The sequence below is a fragment of the Pipistrellus kuhlii genome, unplaced genomic scaffold (assembly GCF_014108245.1).
Source record: "Pipistrellus kuhlii isolate mPipKuh1 unplaced genomic scaffold, mPipKuh1.p scaffold_m20_p_6, whole genome shotgun sequence".
In the NCBI taxonomy this organism is placed as follows: Eukaryota; Metazoa; Chordata; class Mammalia; order Chiroptera; family Vespertilionidae; genus Pipistrellus; species Pipistrellus kuhlii.
The window spans coordinates 48,954,550-48,966,583 of NW_023425562.1; the positions used below are offsets into that span (position 1 = coordinate 48,954,550).

The 12,034-nt window shown below is 38.7% G+C and overlaps 1 protein-coding gene across 34 annotated transcripts in view; it reads left to right on the forward strand.

The window, feature by feature from the left end:
• Positions 1-12,034, forward strand: part of TCF4 (transcription factor 4) — a 344,054-nt gene that overhangs the window by 285,179 nt on the left and 46,841 nt on the right. For all 34 annotated transcript variants that reach the window (XR_006740306.1, XM_036419939.2, XM_036419946.2 and 31 more), the window contains 3 exons: positions 572-677; positions 4,626-4,759; positions 10,960-11,092. Coding sequence is in view for 33 of the 34 variants with exons in the window: in XM_036419939.2 (XP_036275832.1) it covers positions 572-677; positions 4,626-4,759; positions 10,960-11,092 (373 nt within the window). In the remaining variant the exon portion in view is untranslated. The remainder of the gene's footprint in view (positions 1-571; positions 678-4,625; positions 4,760-10,959; positions 11,093-12,034) is intronic.

The following is a 12,034-nucleotide window of genomic DNA, read 5'->3' on the forward strand; positions in this document are numbered from 1 at the left end:
ATTCAAAGATATATTTGTCACTTTCTTTAGTTTGAATCGTATATTTGTTTTCTCTTCTCAAAAGTGAAAATTTTCATTGAAAGGTAGAATAACTGGGGAGAAGCTTTATAAGTTATATAAATGTCTAACCACTGTGCTGTACACGTGAAACTAATAAAATACTGAATGTCAACTGCAATTGAAAAGTTAAACATTTTTTTTTAAAAACGGGAGAAGCTTGGTGCATGTCTTTCTGTCTTTACCTTTCCTGTGCTCTTGGGCCACCTCTGCTTTTAAAGAGAAAGGATATTTAAACTCCCAGGATCATCATGTTGGTATTGGATAACATATTTATAACTTGATGTATTTTTGCCTGTGACTTGAAAAATATCACACCCAGTCTCCCATTCACACAAATATAGTACTGAGCATTTGGGGGCAAAAGCCTTGTCTTCTGTCTGGCCTTCATCAGACTGAGAATGCACCTGGCAGAAATTTAGCACCGGGGGCCTGCTTCTTATAGAGCTATGGACCTTGAATGCATTGGTCAGTGCAGCCAGCCAAACTGAATTGCCTCTCTCTCCTTCCTCAGGTTTATGCTCCATCAGCAAGCACTGCCGACTACAATAGGGACTCGCCAGGCTACCCTTCCTCAAAACCAGCAGCCAGCACTTTCCCTAGCTCCTTCTTCATGCAAGGTAAGCTGTCTCTTCCCCTAACCAGAAACCCACTGTGGAAAGTCTTCCTGGGTCTTGTCATACCTTGGACGGTGCAGATGACTGCTGAGCTGATACCCAAGAAGTGGACTAGTAGACAAGTATAGAAATCCGACAGTCATGCATTCATTACAAACTACTTAAGACTTTGCTAAGATCTGTTTTTTAGATGAAAGCCCCTGGAGCAAAAAGGAGTTAAGATTAGACTGGTTTACTTTACTAAGAACCAATGTCTTGGAGGATGGTCTTCCTTGACTAATCATTCCAACATCTTCACCCTCAAGAAGAGAGTGTGTGTGTGCGTGTGTGTGTGTGTGTGTGTGTGTGTGTGTGTGTGTACGTTTTAAAGTGTTTGGATTCAGTGTATATTTTGAGCAATCTGGATTTAGCACACCTGGGGACAACTTGTTATTATAAATAACTTTATATGAAAATTTTAGCTACATATTGTTTCATAGGTAAGAACAAGCATCTCCTTTGGATCAATGAAGTGACCTACTTGAAAACTGGAATATTATTTTTATCACGGCCAAAGCTTTATTCAGCACGCTAACTGATATAGGGCAAAACCCACCCAGTTTTCTTCCCCGGCAAATGCAGAATATTACAGCTTTGTGGTTGCTAAAATATATTTCTTTTTCTAACTGGCCAGCCTCTTTGACTAAATTACCATGGATGTGTGGGCTCTGAGCTTAGAGTCTTGCCATTGATAGCACAGCCCCTGTCTACTGCTTGGAAAAAAAGACGAAGATGGTTGAAATGACAGCAGCTGCTGTAAGAATAGGGTTTGGAGGATGCAGCTAAGCTCCATTCCTGATATGTCTGTGACACTTACTGCCACGTTGCAGTGATCATATTACCAAGTTAATATCTGAAATTCAGGTTTGGGATTGACCGAGATCCTCTGTGCATAGAACTTGGACTCTTCCTGCCGGGCCGGGAAAGCCTTGTTGGTGTGTCTTTGGCAGGCGCCACGAGGTGTCCCTCGCTGGGCTGCTCTAGGAAGGGCCATGTCGCCACCAGGGGAGCCTCCTTTGGGCAGCAGGTACCAGGGGAGCGGCCTGTGTCTCACTTCGATTACAGTGGACACACTCAACATCGTTCTGATTAAAATGGATTTATTTTCTTTCCCTTCAGAGTGTTAGCTCTTTTAGGTGATTAGCTCACTTGTAAAATTCCACGGAAAATCTATAAAATTGAATTGGATGGGTCCCCCAGGAATAGAGAGAATTTGTTCCATGCATCATGGAGCTCATGTTCACCGGTATCCTTTATCTTTGTGACCTGTCCTAGGTGTAACTCTCACAGGAACACCCCGGGGCGTGTCACTTGGGTATGTTCTGTGCCCTTACAAAAGGCCCCTCCCCTTCCGCTATAAAAAGCAGCCATGCATCCAATTGGGAATCAGCCCCTTCTTTTGTGGTTAGTCCTGCTATTGGTGCTTACAAAGATTGTCATCTCAAGGATTCATCGCTCAAAGCAGATTTTCATGGAGAACATTGACAGAAGGATAGGTTGCTTCTGCCGGCCTTCACAAAGGTGGCTTGCTTAAGCTGCACACAGCAGAGGAGATGGGGTAGTTAAAAAAAAGATGAATGCACAAGAGGCAGCCATTTTCAAGTATATGAAAAACGTCTATTCTGTTAACTCCCCATACTCTGCATGGTTCCTGTAGACCATGCAGAGTATGGGGAGCAATTTTCTTTTCTGCATTTGAATACCCACAACACCAGAAATATTTTTTTGAGTTGACATTTATGATGAGCACAATTAATTTGCACATGTCTAATTCTATTCTTTCAAAACAACATTATGCCAAGATCATGGGATGTGATAAATATTAATTTACTGTGAAAAGCATAATTTATGTAAAATACATATTTTTATAAGCTACATTGGGTTGAGTGTTCTGTGTTAACAAATCCTAAATGTATTTCCATAGAGTGCCTTCATGTTGTCAAAATGTTTCAAAAGCGTCCTTTGTAATGATATATATTTTCAATTTACCGTATTTTTTGGACCATAAGACACTCCGGACCATAAGACGCACCAGTTTTTAGAGAAGGGAAATGAAGAAAAAAAGATTCTGAAACAAATAGTGTCCTAAAATATTTTATGTGCATTAAAACCCAACATCACAGTCATAAATACATGTAATCAACCCTGTAAAGTAAACAGCAGCATTTAGAACCATTTTAGAGCCGAGCAAGCACACAGAGACCACACAGAGCCGGGCAAGTAAAAAAAACTTTTTTTTAAAAGTATATGTGTAGGCTATATTTGGACCATAAGACGCAGGGGCTTTTTCCCCCCACTTCTGGGGGGGAAAAAGTGCGTCTTATGGTCCGAAAAATACGGTATTTGTCATATATGCCATCTACTTGAAAAGTCAGTGGTCCTGAACTTCATGTGTGACATCTAAACTCCCTCAATCTGAGGGCTAAATCTAAAGTAGATGAAGAGTAACTTTCTGAAAGTCTTGGGTTTTCACATTACCATCCCAGACACAGTGCATCGTGGCCCCATTACACATCGGTCTCCTTCAGTGAGGGGTGCCCGGTCCCTGGGAATCAGGCCTTGGAGAAACATGCTGTTGAGGGGAAAGATATTCAGAGACTGTCAGAGGCATATTTTAAACCTACTACTGTGCAGCCTCTTATTTTTAACTTTAATTTCCATCTTCTAGTTACAAGTCCTAAATTATCAAGATCACAGACATGATTTTGCTTGCATAGTTCTTAAGAAATCTATAGATTATTCCTTTCTGTCCTGAAACTATTCCAGTTTTCTGAATTCTGACTTCTAAGTTTAAAATCTCAGAGAAAAAAAGAAGCCTCATGAGATACAGTGTTAGATTTATCTTGCCTATTGCCTAAATTTTCAAAGGCTGGTGTGAATAATCCTATTTTCACAAAGCAATACCTGCCATATAGTTAACACCTAGCTGGTGGCATGGTATATATCTGGCAGTCAGTGATTTTTGTCAAACATGACACAAGGAAAACTTGAAAGAACCAGCAGTAACATGGGTTCTTCCCCCCTAATTTGAGAAACCTAAAGCAAACAAAACCAATCTCCCATAGTGACCTCTAGGCCAATAGACCCAGAGAATCTATAGGAATGTTTTTAATATGATATTCAAAATAAATTAACTTGATATAAAAAGATACTTTATATAGTTTTCATATTATCTTAAATCTCTTTTAAACATTAGATAGTTGTGTAACATTCAGACTCCCAAAATTGACTGTAGCACAGTATCCATCTTATAATATGTGTGTACTCTTTGAATTGCTACTGAAGTCTTGAGATAACCATTTATCTATATATCAAAAAATATTTTCAAAGGAAATAAAAACTCAGAATGATATATTCAAGACTCCTCTTTCCTATATGTCATAATGTAATTGCAACTTTAATTCTATCTACTGTATCTGTTACAAAAATGAGATTCAGCCTTAAATGCGAGATGTTCTTTTTCATTATGACTTGTTTCTTTATGTACTTTTTAAACTTGTAGACATGCCAACTGTGTAATGTCTCACGTATTTTATTTTTACCCCAGCATTTAGGAACAGTTTAACTTTTTGGTTAGTTTTCATAGAAAGGGGCATCAGAATAGCTTTCAGAAAAGTTGCCTTCAGCATTAGGTACCCTGCTGTCTTAACATCATTCTCTGTAGAAATGTTTTTCTTTTGCAGTTGGCTTTTTACTAAGAACACTTTACTATGTTAAATATTTATGTTTGTTTTAGCAATATAGAGTCATTTGGGGGGAAATAAGGATGATTTTTTTTTTTGATGTAACCAGCTAACTGACACAAAGATGAATGCACAAGAGGCAGCCATTTTCAAGTATATGAAAAACCTCTATTCTGTTAAGCAAGGCTGAATGCCTCAGAGAAGTCACGGTTTCCTTTGTCCTTTACAGATGGCCATCACAGCAGTGACCCTTGGAGCTCCTCCAGTGGGATGAATCAGCCTGGCTACGGAGGGATGCTGGGCAATTCTTCTCATATTCCACAGTCTAGCAGCTACTGTAGCCTGCATCCACACGAACGTTTGGTAAGGCAGATTCTCATGGCAGTGGGATAAGACAGCTGGTTTATTAAATCCAGTCCTTGCCTTTCCATGCGTGTACACAAGGACTCTCCAAATGAATGCAACATTGTACACACCCTTTATGCTTACAGTTTGTATTGTTCCTATAATCAAAGGGGGGACTGAATCAGATCACCTTTGTAAGTACTTTTGGATTCCTTGTCATTGTTCTTCTGTTTATTGTGCTTTGTTCTGTGCTTTCTTTATCACACTGTCAACTTCCTTTGTTACATAAGTGCACACTGTATTTCAGTTGCAGAATCCAGCTATGGCTGTTCCTTTTTTTTTTTTTTTTTTTTTTTTTCTATTTGTAGTTTTGAAGGATATACTGCAGGGGGCAGAGTGACAGTCAGTAGACTGTGATGGTAGTGATATTCATGGGCATTTCCACTTCCCCTTGACCAGCTTCTCTCACTGCTCACCGCTGTGATCTGTTATGCCACATTGGGAGAAAGAGTTCATTTTTCTTCACCCTCCCATCAGTAACAGCAACCAGGGGATTTCTGTATAGAGCAGATTCCAAATTTTCTATTTTTAGTTTTAATTCCACAGCCCCAATCTTCTACTGATATTCTGTTTTGCCTCATGCCAGTTGAAAACTGCTGTAGAATGTTACTCTCTTTTCTTTTATTACTAAAGTTTCCATCACCTACACTCATCCATCCTAAATATTAATTACTTTTTATCCTGGAAGAAGCAACTCAACCTGATGTTTTTCTAGCCTCAAAGAAACCACAGCCAAGAATCCACTTGTGAATGTAAGTCTATCATTAAATGGAGGAAAGAGTACTTCTAAACCATGAGTTAGGTTTGCAATGCAGATAAGAAAGTGAGTCCCTTGTGCAATAACCTAGTTTTGGAAATGTATGGACATCCATTCCTACAAGGTTATTACCAGTCCACTTAGTGTTAGTAGACTTTATATTATTTCTCTTCATCTTGGAATTTCCCCTTTTTCTAATACCCAGAGTTATGTTTCTTTCTCTGTCCTCATGTAGGATATAGTACTTCCTAGAATTCTGTGGTCTTTCTTTTGCTCAGCCACTAGAGGTATGGAGAAAGTGACATATCCTATTCTAACAACCTAAAATATCCCAGGAGTTGGGATTTCTGAAATACTTGAATATGCCTATTTATTTAGTCCTAGTGACAGAGATACTATGAGGTCCATTAACCTATCCGTTAATGAGAGACAGATGAAGGTAGAATTGGCCTTTTAAATTACCTCCTAAGTGTGATTGTGTAATTCACAAACTATCTAAGTTCAGCACATTTTTACTCAATAGCAGATGATTTGCTTTCAGATTTTCTCTTCTCCTGCCTCCTGCTTAGAGGTATTAGAGTGAAAGCTTAGAGAAATATCAACTACTATTATACTAGAATTTCTTCTTGGCTAACATTTTTATTTATCCATTATCATTTTCCACTTCTCTAAGGAACTCATGATCAAATCTACATGTGCCCTATGAACAAGGAAAGTTTTGATTACACGTAAATGATCTTGGCAGTATTCTAATACGTTGAAACTTCAGTCCTTTTAAGAGTTGTCCACCTGACATTTATTTTTTCTTCCCTTCTTTGTTTCTTTTTTCTTTCCCTGTCATTCATGATCTAGAATGTTGATTTAGGTAGTTTCATTTCATCCCAAATTCACTGCATGGGGGAGGTATCTTTTAAAATATGCTCAAATGCACACAAAAATGTAGCTTTGTAAAGGAAACTACACTTCGAAAAAGTTTTGCATAATGAAAGGAAAGAAGATCATTTGGAGGGAGTAACCCAGTAAGTTGCATCAGATGCTGTATTTGTAATGTCACTTATCCATCACAAACACAGGGTTTTTATTCTTAACATGATCACGTAGCAGATTTTAGAGATTAGGGGTTTTGTGTTTTGTTTTGTTTTTAAAAAGGCTGAATGAATTATGTCTCTGGCAGTGTATCCTAATGAATTTTCTCATTGGTAGTTTCTCACTGGAAACTGTTGAATTGTTATATCGAGTGATCATTGCCATTTCAATAGCCATTCGGAAATATTTTGAAGTGACATTAAAAAAAATCTGACCCTGGCTGAGAATAATTGGACTATATAGTAGGCAGTTGGTGTTTTTTCACTTGAAAATAATGGCAGTTCCTTACAATGTTCACCTGAAGCTTTGGGCCAGTGCCATAAGGAACAAAGAAATCATTTGAGGAAGAGAAGAGAGCTTTCCTGATGGTATTTTGGGTATAATATAGCCAAATCTGTATAGTCTCTAACGGTAAAACATTTTAGACACACTACTGTCATCTTCACTTTATACCATGTTATAAGAGAATGCAATTATAAAGCTTAAATCCTCACATTTTAGTAGCACTGTCAGGTACCTAATTTTGGTTCTTCAGATTCTGCAGTTTCAGCCTCTGCAGCACAATCCCATAGGCTAATCACTACTGTGCCCTAAGTGTGCGCACGGAGTCACTCAGAAGAATGGAGTTTGTGGTTGAGCTTTGGAATGGTTCTTGTCAAGGTTTAAGTTTGGAATGACTTGACAGAGTTCATTCTAAAAATAGGAGGAAGTCCTTGCCGTCTGGCATGGTTGAGGCCTGATCTTTGCACTACAGAGTACCAAAATCCTAGGAGTCAGGAATGTTCATATAAAGGAAGTTCTGTTGTCCTTATTTTTTGTAACCTAATCCCTTCCCCTAGTGATTCTCAATCAGGTGTGGTTTTTGCTTCTCAGGAAACATTTGGAAATGTGTGTTGGGGGGGAGAGCAGTTGCAACTGGAATCTAGTGTATAGCAAGGATGCTGGTAAAAATGCTACCATGCACAGGGCATCTTCCCACAGTAAAGAATCACCTGGTACTGCCGAAACCGGTTTGGCTCAGTGGATAGAACGTCGGTCTGCTGACTGAGGGGTCCCAGGTTTGATTCCGGTCATGGGTATGTACATTGGTTGCAGGCACATCCCTTGTGGGGGGTGTGCAAGAGGCAGGTGGTCGATGTTTCTCTCTCATCGACGTTTCTAGCTCTCTATCTCTCTCCCTTCCTCTCTGTAAAAAATCAATAAAATAAAATAAATAAATAAAAAAAGAATTACCTGGTACAATCAGTAGTGCCAAGGTTGTGAAACCCTGCCTTATTCTAAACCCCAATTGTATTTTAGTATGTGCTACTAAAATAAAAAGTTCCTTCACTTTTTATTGTTTTCACAATTACAGATGTCCCCAACTCACCATGCTTTTACTCACCTTCACCCAGTTCCCTTCCCCCTTCCTCTGGCCATTACCACACTGTTATCTGTGTCCTTGGGCTCTGCATATGTGTTCTTTGACTGACCTCTTCATATGTGTGTTTTGACTAACCTCTGTCAGACTGTTCCATGTGCCTCTGGTTTGTTTTGTCCATCATACAGATTCCACATATAAGTGAGATCAGTCTTTGAGTGATCAACCCATAAATACATCACTAATGGAAACATTTTCACCACTTATTCTCTCAGTAGATTCTAAATACACTCACTTTGGCCATTAAAGGTAAAAATATATGTAAGGCCATAGCACTTTATCATACTTCCCCTTTTGCTTTGTAGTAAGCAGAGCAGACAGTATTAATAGATGGACTAAAAGAGACTAAGAGGCTTCTTGTAATTGATGCCTGACTACTCTATAAGAGACATGAATCACATATCACTGATATTCTCTGTGGGGTATTTATTAGGACTTTGAGTAACAGTAGTTTTCATGATACTTTTTCTTGAAAAATAATCGAGTTATAAATCTCATTGATTGCTTTCAGCATCTCATATTTTATGAATCTCTAAAAATAACTGATTTGGGTGCATTGTATGGGTTTTCCCATTAAAATCTATGGAAAAGAATTTTTCTTTTTAGTTTCAGAAGTCAGTATGAACCTTTTGTTAAATTCTAAATTACTGCCCATATATAAGGGGTGTAAAAAAAAATCTCACTGATACAATAATCTGTTTCCTGTGTCATTCTGTAATTATTAATATTTGCCTCTGTTTTGATTTTTGCATAGTTGGGACTGATTTATAGTTTCTCTATTCTTTAGAAACTGCATGGAGCAGAACTGAAGCCTCCTCTTTTTCTTTCATTTTCTTTTCCTCATTTTTTCTCTCTTTCTCCACTTTATGATAGTATTTAGCTCCTGAGCAGAAATAGCTCTTCTGAGTTTGGTGTTTGTGGCTTATTCAGAGTTTCAGATTAGCTCTACTATGGAATGGCCCCACTCTACTATTCTTTGGAAGAAATTTCAAGGAATTCCTTGGGGTATTCTGTGAGCAGCAAGTATAATAGAAATGAGTTTAACAGGTAGCATAAGGAAATTTTTAGTCATGCAAAGAGGTTCATGTAACTTAAAAGTTTGAAAGGTATTCTTGGGAGCTTGGAAAAGTTTAAGGGCAGTATGTCAACTTTTACACTGAAGTTGACCTTTCCTTTGGACTATTTGAGTGTGCAAAAGTAATATTTTCAAAAGCATGGATGTGGCAGACTTGGTTCTGAAACAAAGTTTCATTTTTCAGACTTTTTATTATAGTTACCTCTCAGATAACTAGCATTTCAATCCAGTAGTAGCCAGTCGTTCATTGGGTATATAGGGTAATTATGTGTTCAGCACTCAGTAGCATGCTGTGGGATGCAGAGGTATAAACTGTATTCTTTCTCTTTAAAGAGTTTATAGTATAGATAGAAATGCATGTGAGAGAGATCACAATGAAAGGCAGCATAGAATTATTAAATGGCTCAGTGAAGATGTCAGTTCATTAGGGATTCAGAGCAGAGAAATCTTGGAAGAGTTGGAAGCAGTGAGGAATCATCGAGGAGGAGGTAGATCTAAAATGGGCCTCTCCAAATAGAAGAAAATACCAAGACACCAGGGTTTCACTCCTTGTGAACAAATGGCCTGGGCTTGGAGCGCCTCTGACTTTGAGCATCATCTCCAAATCTCAATTTTATATAGAACATTAATCGCATAATAAAGACGCATAGCCCATTAATACATCACATATAAGGAAAATGTCTATTTTACCTTAAATGTTTTCCTTTACATGTTTATAACCCATCAGATGCCTGAGAGAGCACCTTTTAAAGGTACTTACTATCTTGAGCAGGAACATAGCCTGATACTTTTCTGTAAATATTATTAGGATAGCTGGGTAGCACCTAATTTGCCAGCCTCCCAGGGACTGTGATATGCCCCAAGAAAAGCAGCTTATTTGAACAACTGGTATAATAATGTAACCCAAAGCCAAACCTTAAACCAAATGATTCTGTAAAGGTGATCTTTCACAGTCAACATATGAAGATTACTAATGGAGTGGATGTATATAAAGTAAGAAGTCAAATAGTTATTCTCAGTTCACTTGTTCTCATTTAATGCAGTACAGTCATTGAGTTAAGGCTTTATATATTGATGTTTTGGAGAGATATCTAATCATTAGCACTTTAAAATTTTTTATTTACCATTTATCCATTTATCAGAAAGGTGATCAGTTTTGGCAGGAAAAGACCTGAGACTGGTTATTCTTTGCCATTTAGTGTTCAGAAGGTCAGGATGAAGTGTAATGTAAACCCTGTAGGTCACTATGTTGTTTTTATCATAGAATCTTTCTTACTTGACGAAGAGGTCGCACAAAGAACTTTTTTATGCTGTTAAAGTCACAGAGATGCTTTTAAAAAAATGTTGTTGTTTTTTATTTCTGGGAGAGGGAAAGAAGGGAACAGAGAGCTAGAAATGTCAATGATGAGAGAATCATCTATTGGCTGCCTCCTGCACACCCCCCCTACTGGGGATGGAGCCCACAACCTAGTAATTGAACTATGACCTCTTGATTCATAGGTTGAGGCTCAATCACTGAGCCACACCAGCCAGGCTACAGATATGCTTTTAAGCAGTAATTTTTAGATTTAGAGATTGTAATCACTTTTCAGTATCCTACATTGCCATCATATCCCCCTAGATTTGATGCAAATCCAAACTGTGTGTCTTTGTGTTTTAATATTTGAAAAAAATGAAAGTTGACAGATCTAAGCAAGATGTATTCTTCAACATTTTGGAATTTTAAGGGCTTTCTCCATTGCAGAAGGAAGTGTTATAAAACTAACCCACTAAATATTTTATGGTTGAAAATGGCCTCCTTTTTCTGCTTCTTGCTACAGAGCTACCCATCACACTCCTCAGCAGACATCAATTCCAGTCTTCCTCCAATGTCCACTTTCCATCGTAGTGGTACCAACCATTACAGCACCTCTTCCTGTACGCCTCCTGCCAACGGGACAGACAGTATAATGGGTGAGTTTGGGAAATGCCAGTTCTGGTACCAACATTCAATGTCAGGATTATAATGAAAGATCTCCTATAATTGAACAGCAGTCAGGGGTTGAATGTTTGTCACATAACCGAACAAACAAATGAACCAAACAAAAATAGTCATTGACTTGACCATCATCACATTTTTTTCCACAAGAAATTAAAATTTGGTTACTTTGCCTATTCTAATTAGATTTAACAGGATTTAAATACACCAAACCACCTTGCTTCCCATATTCCCAAACAGCCAGCAAAGTGAGCTTTTATAAGACAAACCATTGAAGACTAATGAGATAGAGAACATGATGTCTCTTAATAGTAGTTACCACTTCCCAGATTCAGTCATGTTGTTTTGCTCTTAGCCATGACACACCACGGTCTTCTGCAGATGGGTTCATGTAAAGCTAACATGCAACTTGTAATAACTAGATATGAGCTCCACATTTCAGAAGAATGCTGCATGGTGATGTCCTTCAGAGGGAAGAAGTGTCACTCACTCATAGAACAGGAGACGGCTGGGCATCTGTGGGACAAAGGTTACCTGCTACTTTTTCTCAAGTTAAGAGAAAAATAAGTTAAGGCAGAAAGTTGCTGCCAAATTAGCTGAGCCATCCTCCTCCTCTCACTTTCCATGCAGTCCATTGTGGTCTTTTTCCAAGGACCAATGGCTCTCCATCACACTCTCATCTCGAGGGAGGGAAGAGCTGGCGGGATGTCTAGCTGCCCAGGGAAGAAAGAGTTCAGGTTGGAGAGGAGGGAAGCACTCCCTTCGGAATTGGCCTTTGTCAACTGTCTCTGTCACCCAGCAGTACAGCCTGATGTTCCAGGGTCCTGTTCAATCTCAGGCTTCACTGATTGCCACTGTGCTGGTTCTAGCTCACACCCATCCCCTGCTGGGGCTGTTACTTCCAGGGAGTCACCGAT